General features: G+C 42.7%; 1 protein-coding gene across 1 annotated transcript in view; it reads left to right on the forward strand.

Moving 5' to 3' along the window:
- The window catches only part of Xpo7 (exportin 7), a 79,530-nt gene extending 68,238 nt beyond the window's left edge, over positions 1-11,292 (forward strand). The window contains exons 20-28 of the mRNA XM_090354274.1: positions 366-454; positions 1,093-1,200; positions 3,661-3,743; positions 4,740-4,954; positions 5,849-5,987; positions 7,355-7,515; positions 8,382-8,480; positions 8,766-8,893; positions 9,734-11,292. Of these exons, the coding sequence (XP_090210400.1) occupies positions 366-454; positions 1,093-1,200; positions 3,661-3,743; positions 4,740-4,954; positions 5,849-5,987; positions 7,355-7,515; positions 8,382-8,480; positions 8,766-8,893; positions 9,734-9,827 (1,116 nt within the window). The 3' untranslated portion in view covers positions 9,828-11,292. The remainder of the gene's footprint in view (positions 1-365; positions 455-1,092; positions 1,201-3,660; positions 3,744-4,739; positions 4,955-5,848; positions 5,988-7,354; positions 7,516-8,381; positions 8,481-8,765; positions 8,894-9,733) is intronic.
- The last annotated feature ends 5,969 nt before the right edge of the window (positions 11,293-17,261 follow it).

The following is a 17,261-nucleotide window of genomic DNA, read 5'->3' on the forward strand; positions in this document are numbered from 1 at the left end:
TGGCAATTAAGATGTTTGGGATTTTGATGGGACTTGGAGTGCAGCACAGTGTTACAGCACTTGCTTATCTAGCATGTGTAAGGACTCACATTCTTTCCCCACGATTCCCCTACCAAAAATAAGTTATGGATTGGAGATTACAGATTTTTTTTCTGATGAGAGATGTTCAACCAGTATAACAAGCTTTCTAACTAATTTTGAAATGAAAAAAATTCCATTCTAGCATGAAAGAAATCAATTCAGAATATTTGGGGAGGAGTATTTGTTAAACTGTGAGATGAAGAGGGTGATACAGATGTGTGAATTCCCATCAGATCAGGTTTGGATTTTCTTCTCTTTTAACGTATTTTTACATTCTACTACAGCGAACTCTAGTTGGCCTAGTGAGAGACCTGAGAGGGATAGCTTTCGCCTTCAATGCCAAGACCAGCTTCATGATGCTATTTGAATGGATGTATCCTAACTCAAACTAGGAGCATACTATTTAAGCCTTAACTGGAAGGTAGCTGGGTTATGGAGTCATTGGGGCTGATGTGGGTACATGGTAAGGCAAGAATATGGAGTTACTCAACAAGTGTGTGTGTCCTATAAGCTCCATTACATTGTGATCTAATGGCATAATGTTTCCTGAAATTGGGGGTAAAAGAGATAGTTTCCCAGTTTGTCTTTGGGTTCCCAGATATAATGTTAGGAACTAACTACTGAGGAACTATTGAAATGTGAGTTTTGTTACACTTAAGACATTTCAACCTACTTTTAAAAAAACTTGCAGTTATTAGGACATCCAACTTTAATGAAATCATAACCTGGAGCAGGTCATTTCAATTCAGTACCTCTTTCCAATCATGTATAAAAGAAATAGCTAATCCCTTACGTCATAGAAGTGGTCGTTATGTGAAATAATATGAAATGCATTGTGTTCTTCCGAAGAAAGTCCCATATTTCCTATATAGACTCCAAGATTAGCAGGCAAGACACAAGAAAGTACCAACCTGTAGTTTTGAATTTATGTTTGGCTGGTGCTGAGGAAATACTTTAAACTTTGTATCTCTCTCTGGATTCAGAATTTCTTCCTTAGCTCCTCATTTACAGATATCCATCCTACATGCCAATTCTCCAGCGGGCAATAGAGCTCTGGTACCATGATCCCGCCTGTACCACACCAGTGCTCAAGCTGATGGCTGAATTAGTTCATAATAGGTAAGCAAGAAGATGTTCAAAGGGCACAGTTGTTCTTTTATTTGAGCAAGTCTTGAGTGAATTTCCTTTATCTCATTCTAACATCAGATTTAGAAAGCTCTAAAGTGTGTCTCTCTGTGTCTGTGTGTCTACAAAAAGGATATCCCCAGCTATGTAAGCTGCCTATAAGAAGTGTCCCCATGTAAAATAGAAAGATACCCACTCTTACTCTTTTTCTTAATTAAAATACAAATTATACAACAATTGGGGGCCACATGGGGTGCATGTATATATTCCTTGTCTTCCAAAATCCATGTTACTCCCTTTTTCCCTTCTTCAAGTAGTTTGGTCAGATGTCATGGTTATACTTTCCTACATGTAATCCACTTGGCCACATATATCCTGCTCACCCTCTTCTCTGTCTAACCCCTTACCACTAGTACTCTTCATCTTCAATAGCATGTTTTTTCCCTTTGCTCACTCGCATTGGTCAGCAGCTTTCATGGAAGTTCTCGTAGAATGTTTTAACATATAGTTGAAATGTATTTTAAAATGATTCACCCTCTATTCTTCTTGATTAATAAGTAATTTTGTAATCAAGAATCTCATTTCTCTAACCACAGATATTACCACTTGGTGATACTGCTTTCTCCACATTTCACAATAGAAGCAGTTGAGAAAGATGTGATATGCTTGAAAGTACCTGTTCTGTCTTTCTTTTTTTTTGGCGGGGGGGGGGGGGGGGGGGAGGGGCACAGTCCTGGGGATTGAACTCAGGGCCTGGGTATTGTCTCTGAACTTCTTGTGGTTTGAGGGTAGCATTCTACCACTTGAGTCACAGCCCCACTTCTGGTCTTTTTTGAGTAGTTTATTGGAGATAGTCTCACAGACTTTCTGGCCCAGGCTGGCTTTGAACTTAAAGCTCAGCCTCCTGAGTAGCTAGGATTCGAGGTATGAGCCACCAATGCCTGGCTAAAATACACTTTCTTTAAAAATTTATTTTTAAAAAAAGACTTCTAAAAAAGGGAAGGCAAATGGTAAAGATGAGTACAGAAGATAATTTCAGGCAGTCAAAGATGTGGTTGTGGCCCTGCAAAGTAGGGTGTTGTAGACACTACCACACTACTGCAAGTGTCTTCCTGGAAGTATCAAGATAAGCTGAGTTTGAATGCACATGTAGCTGGAGCCTGAAGAGTGAACAGACTCTGGTGGAGGAAGTCAAACTGGTGTGCAGAGAACAGGCCATCCAGTACCTTACTTGGCACAACAGTAGTGAGAGACAGGCATTTGCCCTTTAGTGCTAGGCCATTTTACAAAGTGGCAAAATGATGTAATCCCATGGTTTAAAGATGTCATTTCCACTACCTTTCCTGTGGGCCTTAGTAGAGCAATAGTGAAAAAACAGAGGCTGTAGGAAATAGACAAGGTTATGATGGATTTATTTGATTGATGGTGGGATCAAGAAGGGTCTCGGGCCTCACCAACTTTAAAAAAAACTCAAAGGCAGAGCAGACAGAAGTGTACTGGTCTTATGGAGTGTCCAGAATGAACTGTGGTTGCTAATGTTTTATTTATCCCTGCTGATTTCATCTTTTCAGATTTCTCTGTAGCCTGGTATTACTGCTCATTCCCTCCCTCAGTTGCTAAGGGAGTTATCCAAGGAGACATTTAAAATTAGTGTCAGAGCCAAGTGCTGGTTGCTCACACCTGTAATCCTAGCTACCCAAGAAGCTAAGATCTGAGGACTGCAGTTCGAAGCCAGCCAGGGCAGGAAAGTCCATGAGACTTCTTATATCCACTTAACCACCAGACAACCAGAAGTGGCACTGTGGCTCAACGTGATAGAGCACTAACTTTGAGCAAAAAAGCTCAAGGACAGTGCCCAGTCCCTGAGTGCAAGCCCCACAAAAGTGTCATAGGGCTTGAGTTAGTAGCAAGAAGGGACTGATTAAAGCTACACTTGGTATTTGTATCTGGACACACGCACGCACGCCAATACTGGGGCTTGAACTCAGGGTGCTACCACTTACATATTTCACTCTATACTGATACTGTACCACTTGAACCACACCTCCAATTCTGGCTTTTGGTGGTTAATTGGAAATACGACTCTTTCAGACTTTCCTACCTAGGCTGGCTTCAAACCTCAGTTCTTCTATCTTAGCCCTTTAAATAACTAAGATTACAGGTCTGCTGCCTTGTCTTCAAAAAAAAAGTCTGTTTGAGCATCTGAGCAACAGAACTTTAATCTCACATGTTGGGCTTTAAGATAAATACCATTATTGATTACAATTTTTGGCTTTTTGTCTTATTGGGGTAGGCAGTCTGAGTCTTAGTACAGTAACCCAGGGTACTCTTTAGATCCCATAGTACCCCATTCTTCCAAGAAAACACTCTTCACTTTGGTCTTGTAAAGCTTCCAGAATGAATTATGGTTGGTAAAACTGCTAAAAAAAAAATCCTTACGTATTTTCTGCTTAGATCTCAGCGGCTCCAGTTTGATGTCTCTTCCCCCAATGGCATCTTACTCTTCCGAGAAACCAGCAAGATGATAACAATGTATGGTAGGTGCTCGTGAGGAGCTTGATCCAGAACTGAATGCAGCAGTGTAGTCTCTGGCTGCCCTGTAGCATTCCATGAGTGTTGTATTTCTCATATATGTGTAGTAGTGCCAGCTGTCTCAGAGTGCCCAATGGAGTGAACTGGCATAAAAAATATTGATTAGTCAAGTATGGTGGCACATACCCATAATCCCATCACTCAGGAGGCACACTAGTTCAAGACCAGCCTTGTTGGGTTCTGGTGGTTCATGCTTATAATCCTAGTGACTCGAGAGGCTGACATCTGATCATCATAGTTTGAAGCCAGCCCAGGCAAGAAAGCCTGTGGTTTTGTTTGTTGTTTTTGTGTTAGCCATACAGCTTGATCTCAGTGCCTGGCTACTGTTCTTGAGCTTTTTCACTTAAGGGCTAGCACTCTACCACTTTGAGCCACTTCCGTTTTCTGGGGGTTAATTTAAGATAGGAGTCTCACCAACTTTCCTGCCTGGCTTTGAACTGAGTCCTCAATTCTCAGCCTCCTAGTAGCTAGGATTACAGGTGTAAGCCACAGGCACCAGGCTCTGTGAGACTCCTATCTCCAGTCAACCCTAAAAAGCTGGAAGTAGATCTAATGGCTCAAGCGGTAACATAACCATCCTTGAGCAAAGAAGCTAAGAGACACACCCAGGCCCTGAGTTTACCCAAGTACTAGCACAAACAGTAATAAATAGTTGACAAGTGTGTGTGTGTGTGTGTGTGTGTGTGTGTGTGTGTGTGTGTGTGTGTGTGGTGTCCGTCCTGGGGCTTGAACTCCAGGCCTGGGTACTATCCCTGAGCATCTTTTGCTCATGACTAGTGCTCTCCTCCTGCTTGAGCCACAGCTCCACTTCTAGCTTTTTGATTATTAAATGGAGATAAGTGTTTCAGGTTAGCTTTGTGGCATCTTGAGAAGCCAGGATTATAGATTTGAGCCACCAGTGCCTATCAAGTTTGAAAAAAAAAAAATTTATGTTTACTCAGGCAATCGCATCCTGACACTTGGAGAAGTGCCAAAGGATCAGGTCTATGCTCTTAAGCTCAAGGGCATATCCATCTGCTTCTCCATGCTGAAGGCTGCTCTCAGTGGGAGTTACGTCAATTTTGGAGTCTTCCGTCTCTATGGAGATGATGCCTTGGATAACGCTCTACAGACCTTCATCAAGCTGCTTCTCTCTATCCCCCACAGTGACCTACTGGTGAGCCCTAAGCCTTGATGACAGCACTTTACCTCTCTCGTTGTATTGTTCACCTAAGACCATGATTAAAGATTTTAAGACACTATATGCTGGCCAGCACCAATAGCTCCCACTTAAAAGCCTAGCTATTTAAAAGGTTGAGATCTGAGGTCACATTCAAGGCTAGTCCAGGCAGACAAAAAAATCCAGTTATCTCCAAATAACCAGCAAAAAGCTCAAAGTGGATTTGTAGTTCAAGTGATAGCACATCAGCTGTGAATGAAAAAGCTAAGCAAGAGTCTAGAGTTCAAGCCCCAGTGCTGGCACAAAGAGAGGGTAGGCATGCATGCACTCACTCTGAAGGCATGGCTTGGTGGTAAAGTGCCTGTCCAAGCAAGCATGAAAGTAAATGCCAGACCTTGCTCAAAAAAAAAGAACCTACAAACTTTCTAAAACAACTTAGTCTTTTGTTTTGTTTGTTTTAATTCTGTTTTTTTGTTTGTTTTTTTGTTTTCTTTTGTTCTTTTGCCAGTCCTGGGGCTGTAACTTAGGGCCTGGGCACTGTCCTTGAGCTTTCTCAAGGCTAGCACTCTACTACTTGAACCATACCACCACTTCCAGCTTTTTCTGTGTATGTGTTACCAAGGAGTTGAACCCAGGGCTTTGTGCATGCTAGGCAAGCACTCTACCACTAGGCCACACTCCCTAGCCCTTGCAAGTCATTTGTTTTTACAACTGAAAAGAATTTTTTTTTTTTTTTTGCATAGTGCTGGGGTTTGTACTCAGCCTCACACTTACTAGGCAAGTTCTCTCCCACTTAAGCCACACCACTAGCCTTAAAAGGAATTATATTGTTTATGGCCTTCTTCTGCTGAAGCATAAAATGCCTAGGATGATTTTCTTCTTCTGCTACAGGATTACCCCAAACTCAGCCAGTCTTACTACTCACTACTGGAAGTCCTGACCCAGGACCATATGAACTTTATTGCAAGCCTGGAACCTCATGTCATCATGTATATTCTCTCTTCCATTTCTGAAGGACTTACTGCACTTGGTAAGCTCCTAGCTTTGTAACACTTAAATGTCCAGAAGAATTACTGTTTGGGGCAATTGGCCCTAACAACAGGCCGCAGTGTTCATGGTACATTCTCATCCACAAGCACTTACTGATCCTCTCCTGAGTACCAGGGACTAAAGATGTCCTTAGTGTTTACATCTGGCTGATGAACATGTAAATATTAACCCCTTACATGCCCTGACATGTAAGAACAGAGTGCCACAGGAACCCTCAGGAAGATTAAACTGGTTTTAAGGCATCAAGGATAACTTGCCATAAAAGAGTGCATGTAAAAACTAGACTGTTCCAGTAAGTACTAGCACCTTACAGGTGCTTGTCTACAGCAAGGAGTGGTCCAGATGGATGGTAACTAATATAGGAAAAAAAGGAGTGAAGTGAAGCTGAAGAGATAAGCAGAAGTGCCTGATTGGGACTCTACCTGAGGGAGTGAAGTTATAGGAATATTTTACACAGCTAGCTAGCCACCTAAGTGTTCCCATCACAGCCCATTTTGTTTCCTATCAAACATTTTCACTTAAGCTACCTTCCAGAAAACTTAATATATATGTAGGTGTTCAGAAAATAAAGTATGATTCCTATTAAGCTGAGCAAAACAAAAATAAGATTAAGTCAACTGTAGAATATTTGGGATATATTGCAAATGCATACAGAATAAATTTTGGATTATTGTAAATTATCCATATCTCTGTGTCACTTCCATGACATGATATTTAACGTCTATCTAGGGTGCAGCCATATAATGTAGAATGTAGTCAGAGTATGAAACTTGCTTCAAGAGACTGTTTTACATCTTCTGGAGAAAAGGAAAAAAACAAAACAAAAAAATCAGTCCTAAAGCCTTGCCTCCTGACCATTCAGTCCTGGTGCCAGCTTTTCTTTGGTAGAAGCATAGATGATGGTGTCTGCACTCTACGCCTAATCACAGTTCTCTGTTTATAGCAGTGACCTTAGATGAGTCATTTTCTCCAAACTGGTTTCCTTATTTGTCAAGTGGAACATATAACCTCCTGTGAGTTCTTAGTAGGATAAATTAAGAAACAGTACCTAGAATGTACTTAGCACAGAATCCGAATGCAGATAATTAAGAGATACATCCAAAGCACACTGAGCTGACAATTTAAATGATTTATTTGCATTATTTTTACCACACACTCGGTTTCAAAGTTAAAATTGGGCTTTGCTGTGTGTGTGGCTTGTATATGGTTAGCAGGTTACATTCTGAGCAGTGGTGAGGCTATATCCCCAGGTAACTGGGAGACTCTGCTGGGTTCTCAGCTTTGTTTTCCCAAAGTAGCCATCAGCAGCTCAATGTTCCGGTTTTCCTACCTGCCACTTTGCTCTAGATACCATGGTATGCACAGGCTGCTGCTCTTGTCTGGACCACATTGTGACATACCTCTTCAAGCAGCTGTCACGCAGCACCAAGAAGAGGACAACACCCCTGAACCAGGAGAGTGACCGTTTTTTGCATATCATGCAGCAGCATCCAGAGATGATCCAACAGGTAAGGAAGCTGAGCGCTTAGAGGCCCTGGTGACTCCCTGTATTGACACACACCTGTAGAGAAGGGAGCTAACACCTCAACAGTGTTAATACTGCTGAGGTGAAGGTCAGTGCCTTAAAGTTGCAGTGAGGGTTGTTGAAGACATGGTTAAAGTTTGGAAAGCTCTAGCCAAGTAAGGAAGCCACATTAAGTGAAAGGTCCCAAGTTCAAATACTAATGTAGAGGGGGTTTTGAGGGGCTATTTTGTTTACTTGTAGTACTGAAGACTGAGTCTTGAAAACGCTAGGCAAATACTCTACTACTGACTTATCCCCAGCCCTACAATGAATTTTTATTTTTCTGAGTAAATTGAACGTAGAAAACCTTTTTTTGTTGTTGTAATTCTTTTTTTCACTAGTAGGCTCAGAACTCATATCCTTGGCTTTGCTAGACACTCTACAATCTGAAATATAATTCTAAAGTATATTTTTGAATGGGTAGAATTACTTACATTTAAACCTTTTTTTTTCGGTCAGTTGTGGGACTTGAACTCTGGGCCTAGGCATTGTCCCTTCAGCTCAAGACTTCTGCCTTTCACCTTGAGCCACAGTGCTACTTCCGGTTTTCTGGTGGTTAATTAAGAGGAGTCTCAGGGTCATTAGTGCCTGGGCTGACTTTGAATTACAGTCCTCAGGTCTCAGCCTCCTACTGAGTAGCTAGGATTACAGGCCTGAGCCATCGCTCCCGCCTTAAAGTTTTGTGAAGTATGTGATTTAACCATACACAGACCTTCAGCCTACTGTGCTCCTTCATTTGGCATCTTGTCTCATCTCATTACTCACAGACTGTCAGTCATTGCCTCCTATTTCACAATTTTTTTTTTTCAGATGCTGTCCACAGTGCTGAATATCATCATCTTCGAAGACTGTAGGAATCAGTGGTCCATGTCCCGACCCCTCCTTGGCTTAATACTACTTAATGAAAAGGTAGGGAGCCAGCTCCCTGATGCCACACCTGAGGCAATGATAGGCCCTCATGTGGCTGAGACTTCTAAGACATTTTGAAGATGAAATATTTTGCAAAACAGGATCCATGGCCTATTTACTGAGCAGTAACATAAAGGAACTAGTCATATAAGTGCTTATCTAAGTTAAGTATACATATGTATACACTGTGCTCCATCCCTCCTTGAAGAACATTCTCCACCTGCAACTGACAAATTCACCTTTCCCTACCTTGCCTTACCTTCTCCTTCATTCTTTGTCCCACAGTATTTTTCTGATCTAAGGAACAGTATCGTCAATAGCCAGCCACCAGAGAAGCAGCAAGCCATGCATCTGTGCTTTGAAAACCTGATGGAAGGCATTGAGCGGAATCTTCTAACAAAAAACAGAGACAGGTAAGTGCTTAGGGCAGCCTGCCAAGAACTGTGCACTTGTGATTTTTTCAAATCAAGTATCTCCTTCTAAGTCTCTGTGCCCCCCTATTTTGAGGCCACCTAAAGCAGTGCTTTCCAAGAGGAAAGCAAACCATACATGCAATTACAAATTCCTTGGTACCCACATTTTAAAAATAGAAACAAGTCATTTTAGTATTTTTTTTTTTTTGCCAGTCCTGGGCCTTGAACTCAGGGCCTGAGCACTGTCCTTGGGCTTTCTCAAGGTTAGAGCTCTACCACTTCAGCCTTTTCTGTGTATGTGGTACTGAGGAATCAAACCTGGGTCTTTGTGCATGCTAGGCAAGCACTTTACCAGTAGGCCACCCTTCCAGCCCCTCATTTTAGTATTTTATACAGCAGTTTATCTAAAATATTGTCAGTGTATAATTGATACTTTTAAATTGAGACGTAACTATTTTATGTCTTAATTAAGCCCTATGTATTTTATACATAGGAAATGCAACACCTTCACTCACCATTCTTTCTGCCCTCAGCTTGTGAGGGTTACTTCCTACCTTGATCAGTAAGATTCTTTTTTGATAGTGTTAAGCTCAACATAGTCCTCAGAAACCCAGTTTTGACCCATCTCTAGCCTGCTGTAAAGTTTCCTGCTAGAATAGGGACAAAAGTAGGCCAGCTTTTTCCTATAGTCTTAAGACTAGAGATTAAGACTAAACAACCTTATATTCCCACATTCTACTTCTCTAATATTTAGAAAGGAAGGAAGGAAGGAAGAAAGAAAATAAATTAGGCAAATTCCTTTCCCTTCCTCCTTTCTGACCCCATGAATCGTTTCTGCAGGTTCACCCAGAACCTGTCAGCATTCCGTCGAGAAGTCAACGACTCAATGAAGAATTCCACTTACGGCGTGAATAGCAATGACATGATGAGCTGACACCCCTCCAGCTCCACCTGTACAGAGCAGCATCCCTTTGGTCTGGCCCAGAGGGGCGAACAATTGCAAGGGAGACGGCCTGGCTAATCCTGGCTCCTTCCTCCAGGGATGTGGGGAAGATGGCAAAGGTCACCTAGCTGCTTCCCCAGGGAAGAGGGTGTCTGTGCACTCACTAGGGGGCAGGGTGCTGCTGGTTCCTGAGGGCTGGGTGGGAAGGGTGGTGGGAGGAGACAGATAAGACACCTGAGACTCCACCTCCCTCCTCCTGCAGCCACCCAAGCGGGGAGAACCCCCAGTGTCCTGCCACAACCTGCCTTGTATAAACATGTACATTTTTTCATAACATTTTGAACAGGTTTATATTGACTCAAGTTTAAAAACAAAGTGTGACTGAAAAAATTTTTACAGAGTCTAGTGCACCAATGCTGATGCGAGGGATTATGTATGGCGAGTGAAGAAAATGTGTATTCTGGTGGCCTGAAGCTTTACTGGACAAAGATGTGTGAAAGTGCAGAGATATATTTAGTGACACAGTGTAGAGAGGCAAAAAGAAAAGTAAAAGTTCCAAATGTATATTTTTTCTTAATGCCCTTTCCTTGCCCTCCCCCAACAATCACTTCCTGTTGCTGTATTAACCCTTGTTATTAGGAACGCCAAGCCATGCCAGATCACTGTCCCTCCCTGTTAACTGTGGATGCTGCCCTAGGTCCCCTGGCCTCTTGCAGTGACAACTCCAGCTAAAAGTGTTTGGTATTCTTATCTCCATTCTGTGTCCCACCTTGCCTAGCGTCATCCTCAGAAAAATGCCTCTTGTTAAAAATTGGATTTTAATGTTTTAGGGTTCTTGGTCTCTGTAGAGACTATAGAGAAGCATCAAGCCAGTTGTTCCTGTTCAGCAATTTGGGTGAGTCCACCCACCAGAGGCCTGTGTGTGGCCATAACTGTGTCTTCCCCAGCCCTCGAGGCAATGTGTGTGGATGTGTGCGTGTGGATATTTATGTATGTACCTGCACTCATGAATGTATGATCTGGAGGGAGTTACCAAGGGGAGCAGTTCTTAATAACAAGGTCTATCTAGCATGAAGTATTTAACATTCTCCCTTGGAAAATATACATTTTTATAAAATGAAAACCATAAATGTTTTGAATATTAAAAAAATTAACCTACAGAGGAAATTAATGGAGAAAGCTATTTGCCTTGTACTTTTTCCACAACTGTTGCTGCTAGTTGTACACATCTCTAGTTCAGCTCTTGCCCGTGGAACATTCATCAATTAGGTTTTATTTTTTATTTCTCTCCCCCACCCCCACAAATAAGCCTGTTAATTATTTTTTTCCTTCTCCTCTGGCAACTGTGTGGTGAATCCTTTCTTGCGTGATCTGGTTGCGGATAGACTTGTAAGGGTGTTTGCTGCATACAGTGTAAGCATTGTGACCGCCAATAAACTTCAATGGTTTCTACTGACTTGTTTTCAGCAATCACGTGTAGTGTGTCAAGGACATGCATCATGTTAAACATAATGTTGAAACATGCATTCTTGAAAGCCACTGCTTGACAGGGGTCCCTGAACCTTATCATTTGCTTCTACCTGGATGAAATCTGGCTCAACTTCTTTTAAATTTAAAAGCACAACTGGTTTAGTTGAAATAGATAGCATACTGTATATTATCCTCAGCTATAAAAAGTTCTTTTACTTGTTTCCAGAAAGTAACATGGCCACCTGCAGACAAGTAATGATTGAAGAAAGCACAATTTTGTTAATGTTTTGAACTCTGCTCCTCTAATGTGAGTTAGGCTTCTTTTCCTGGGACCTGGCAAGTTCAAAGGCAATTCAGGTATTCCCTAGATACTTCATAGACCTCACAGGCCAAATAAACACTAGTTAACAGGGACTCCTGTAATCCCAAACTATGTAGTACAAGAAACCTACCAGAGTATAAAATGCTGAAACTTCACTAACAGATCAGGCAGCACTCCACAGTTTTAATTCATGTAAATGATCAGGGGTGGGGGGGAACAACTTGAGCTCCAACCATCTTGAGATGCCAGTCAGTTGGGCACAAACCCAGAGCTCCCCTGCTGCAAGGATTTTTGAAGCAAGAAACTAAACAAATGGTGGTCTCCTTAGTGCATCCTGAAGGCTGTCCCATCATGGCTTAACCATGCGGGCCATGGTTAAAATTTAACAAAAGCCCATTGAACTTTATAAAACATTGTAAAGAGTTACTCCTCCCTTAATTAGAATTTCAGGAAAAAGTGTCCCCCAGGAAAGCTTTTGGTCACAAAACAAGTACTAATTTCATAATTCAACCTAATAAATGTGAATAACAAAGCCAGTTACCTTTGTTTCATCAGAAATCCTGGTGGAGGACCTGGAGGCATGACTCAGGTGGTAGAACACCAGCCAGTGAGCAAAAGTTTCAGATCCAGAGTCAAGTCCCAGTCTCAGACAAAAAGAAATCCTGGTAGTCTTAAGAAATGCAGTCAAAACAAATTTATTTGGAAGAGTCTGGGCTAGGCTATTTACGGGGCACTGGGTTGACGAATTCAAGTGTGATTCCTGGTATAAACTGTACCTTAGACTGAAACAATGCCTAAATTCTTACTGCTGATTAAAATTTGGCCAAAAAATCACACAAAAATTGGGTAAAGTTTGTTGTAACAAATTTTTAAATGTTTAAAGAGTGTTATTTCTTACTGCAATGTAAATCAGTGGAAGAAAAGATTTGGCCCAGGGTCAAAGTTTCAGGTTTTTAAAAAAGCTTCAAGCAGTAATGGGTTTGAGCAGAAATGCCAAGTTACAATGACAAGTGTCAACCTCAGAAATAATAGATTGGGCATAGTGCCATGACTTATGATTGTAATCCTAGCTACTTGGGAGGCTCAGATCTGGGGCTTGGGGCTCATCAGTTAAGCTGCTATGCAGTCTCAGGAGATTCTTCCCTTTGAGCTGTCTTCTATATTAATATTACTTGGGGTGGCTTAGATAACACTGAACAGTGGCTAGACTGTGATGAGTGTGTTTCAGAAACTGGCTCAATTAAAGCAGCAGCTGATGAAAAGTAGAGAAGGTAACTGCAAGGCTACTTATTTCCATTGCTCCGTATAACAGCAGAACATTACAAACTGACTTCAAAACTTAAGAGAACTAGGCCAGGAGTTTGGCCTAGTGGTTGAGTGCTTGCCTAGCATGCACGAAGACCCGGGTTCGATTCCTCGGTACCACATACATAGAAAAAGCCAGAAGTGGGCTGGGAGTTTGGCCTAGTGGTTAAAGTGCTTGCCTAGCATGCATGAAGACCCGGGTTCAATTCCTCGGTACCACATACATACAAAAAAAGCCGGAAGTGGTGCTGAGGCTCAAGTGGTAGAGCTCTAGCCTTGAGAAAGTCCAAGGACAGTGCTCAGGCCCTGAGCTCAAGCCCAGGACTAGGAAAAAGAAAAAGAAAAAGCCAGAAGTGGTGCTGAGGCTCAAGTGGTAGAGCTCTGGCCTTGAGAAAATCCAAGCCCGGGCCTGGCAAAAAAAAAAACAAAAACGAACTAAATGAACACCCAAGCCTCTCCCCAGCTCCTGAAAACTGGATAATGAACATAAAACATCCCAAACTGGGGAAATGAGAGGACCACTTGCAAATGAAACCACTTTTAAAGCTTCTCATGGCATCAGACAACTGTTGACCCAGTCTGGAGCTTGTGTCAAGAGATCAAGTGAAAGGCCAAGAGCGTGGCCTGGCCTCGTGGTACGCTCGCCTAGCATGCACGAAGCCCTGGGTTCGATTACCCGCAACCCACATCCACAGACAAAGCCGCAAGGGGTTTAAGTAGCAGTGCGCTGGTCTTGAGCAAAACCTCTAAGGACAGTGCCCAGGCTCTGAGTTCAAGGCCTAGGACTGTCAGACAAGCCACGATCTGCAAGGCGCGCCTTCCACTCAACTGGACAGACAACTGCCGCCTCTACCTCTATCACCACTCCCATTCCTCCTCCAACTCCAAGATCTGAAATGGCTCCCAGTACCCCGCTCCTGTCCCCCACCCCCCATCTCGGGGCCTGCTGGAGGCCTGAGGGAGAGATGGGGAGGGGTGGGGACAATCTAAAGGCTCTGCAGGGAGACTCACACCCGATGTTGTACCCAGAAGACCACCGCCCTGGTCCGGGTTCAGCCTTTGAAGAAAGCGCCGCCGAGCATGCATCCAGGGGGATTCCCGCCCCTTGCAGGCTCCAGGGGCGGGGGGGGGGGGGGGGGGGGGTGGCGTTCTCAAGCCCCTGATCACCTAGTTGAATTCTACAAGCTATTCAAAGCAGAGCTCACACCAATACTCCTCAAGCTCTTCAACAAAATTGAAAATGAAGGCTCTTGGCCAAACTCATTCTATGAAGCCACCATAACCCTCATCCCCATACCAGACAGAGATTCATCAAAGAAAGAGAACTATAGACCCATTTGTTTGATGAATATTGATGCAAAACTTCTCAACAAAATACTGGCTAACAGTCTTCAGCAACTCATCAAAAAAATTATACACTATGACCAAACAGGGTTAATCACAGAGATGCATAGCTGGTTCAATATATGTAAATCAATTAATATACTTCAACACATCAACATGACCAAGGACAAAGATCACATCATTTTCTCAATAGATGCATAAAAGGCATTTGACAAGATACAACACCCCTTTATGCTAAAAGCTCTGCAGAAAATAGGAATCCATGGAACATTAATCAGTATAATAAAGGTTGTGTATGACAAACCCACAGCTAGGATTGTACTTAATAGCAAAAAGCTAAAGCCAGGGGCCGGGAATTTGGCCTAGTGGTAGAGTGCTTGCCTAGCATGCACGAAGACCCGGGTTCAATTCCTCGGTACCCCACATACATAGGAAAAAAGCTGGAAGTGGTGCTTAGGCTCAAGTGGTAGAGCTCTAGCCTTGAGAAAGTCCCAAGGATCATCGCTCAGCCTGAGTCGAAGCCCAGGACTGGCGAAAAAAAAAAAAAAAGTCCTAGGAAAATACCAACATATGTAACTCAACAATATCTAAAAGGAGTAACAGAATCATGATCAAGAGGGATTGATGCTAGGAATGCAAGGATGGTTTCATTTTTTAAAAATTAGGTTAGGCAAGTGCTGGTGGCTCCTGTAATCCTACCTGTACAGCAGGCTGAGATCTGAGACTGTGGCTCAAAATTAGCCTGGCAAAAAAGTCCCCTCCCATGAGATTCTTATCTCCAGTTAACCACTCAAAAACTGGTAGTGGAGCTGTGGCTTGAGCAAAAGGAAGTCAAGGACAGCACCCAGGTCCTGAGTTCAAGCCCCAAAACCATCATATATATACCAGAAATAATGGATCATCTCAATATATAAAGAAAAAAGTATGTTAAAAGTTGCTATCATGGACAAGAAAGTGTGTGAAACTCTTAACTCCACAAAAAAATCTGGAAGTGGAGTTCTGGCTCAGCTGGTAGAGTGCTGGTCTTGAAGAGGGGGGGGGGGGAGAGGGAGAGAGAGAGAGAGAGAGAGAGAGAGAGAGAGGTGCCCAGACCCAGAGTTCAAGCCCCAGAACTGGCACAAAAAGAAAAAGTCAAGAAAGAGAGAGAGAGAGAGAGAGAGAGAGAGAGAGAGAGAGAGAGAGAGAGAGAGAGAGAGAGAAGAGAGAGAGAGAGAGGTGCCCAGACCCAGAGTTCAAGCCCCAGAACTGGCACAAAAAGAAAAAGTCAGCATCTACTCATGATGTGTTTTGTTTTGTTTTGTTTTTGAACTTAGCACAAGAAGAATGAGCAAAAACTTTTTTTTAAGTACTGGGATGGTTACTCCCAGCATCTCGTGCTTGTTGCCAAATCCCAAACATTCTTAACCTGGCCATGGATATCAAACAAGTCTGCTGCTCAAGAGGCTCTGGAAGGAGGATTACAATTTTGAGGCCAACATCATACTTACAAGAAAAAACTTGGATCTTTACCCTATATCAAGAAAAAAGCAAAATGCCAATAGTTCCCTTCTGTATTTCTAGTACTGAAGCTGGGAAAAGAGGATTGGGTGCTTGATGAGGAATGAGATACAAAAGAAAAGGCTGCGGGGTGAGACACCAAAAAGAAAAGAACTATAGATCAGGAAAGATTAAATAACATTACTGTGTTTATTTACAGGTGCCAAGATTTAGAGTGAAAACTAGCATTGGGATAAGCTGCATTTTGCAAAATCATAGGATATAATACTAATACATAAAAACCAATTGTATAAATGTTTACACAGTGTATGTTTTGTTTTGTTATGGGTTGTTTTTTGGTTTTTGGTTTTGGGAGTTTTCTGCCAGTCCTGGGGCTTGAACTCAGGACTTGAGCATTGTCCTTGGGCTTTTTCCTCAAGGCTAATGCTCTACCATTTGAGCCACAGGGTCTTTGTGCATTTACCACTAGGCCAAACTCCCAGCCCTTTTTTGTTTGTTTTTTTGCCAGTCCTGGAGCTTGAACTCTGTGCCTGGGCACTGTCCCTGATCTTTTGTGCTTAAGGTTAGCACTCTTCCATGTGAGTTGCACCTCCACTTTTAGCTCTTTGTGCTTAATTGTAATAAGAGTTTCACGGACTTTCCCACCCTGGCTAGCAGGAAACCTCAGTCCTCAACCCTCAATCCTCAGATCTCAGCCTCCTGCATACGTAGGATTACAGGTATGAGCCACCAGCACACAGGTTCCTAAAGTAGTTTTTAAATAAAAAGCCAGAGTTGAAGCCAGAGTGAAGCTTGTAGATCACACCTGTAATACTCACTATTCAGTAGACTGAGATCTGAGGACCCATTCAAAGTCAGTCTGGGCAAGAAAATAAGACTCTTGAAAAAAAAAAAAATAAACGTGGAGTTGTGGCTCAAGCGGTAGAGTGCTAGCTAGCCTTGAGCAGAAAAGCTCAGGGTCTGCACCCAGTCCCTCAGTTCAAACCCCAGGACTGCACACACAAAGCCAGCACTGAAGGACTCATGCTACCTAACTCCAAGATGTATGAAACTGAACTCAATGTATGGCTCAGCTGTGATCTGAGTGACCAGTAATTTCTTCAAAAGATACTCAGTGTCACTTGTTCTCAAGAGAATACACACACACACACACACACACACACACTGGAATGGCCCAAAAAAATAAAGTACAATCCCGGTGCTGGTGGATCATGCTTGTAATCCTAGGTACTCAGACGGCTGAGATCTGAGGATTGTAGTTCAAAGCGGGCCGGGGCACGAAAATTCATGAGACTCTTAGTTCCAATTAACTACAAGAAAACCGGAAGTGGCTCTGTGGCTCAAGAGATAGGGCAGTAGCCTTGAGCTGAAGAGCTCAGGGACAATGTCCAGGCCCAGAGTTCAACCCCCCAAACTGACTGATGATGATGATGATGATGATGATGATGATGATGATGATGATGATGATGATGATGATGGTGGTGGTG

This window comes from Megascapheus bottae, chromosome 20, assembly GCF_031878675.1.
Source record: "Megascapheus bottae isolate mThoBot1 chromosome 20, mThoBot2.hap1, whole genome shotgun sequence".
In the NCBI taxonomy this organism is placed as follows: Eukaryota; Metazoa; Chordata; class Mammalia; order Rodentia; family Geomyidae; genus Megascapheus; species Megascapheus bottae.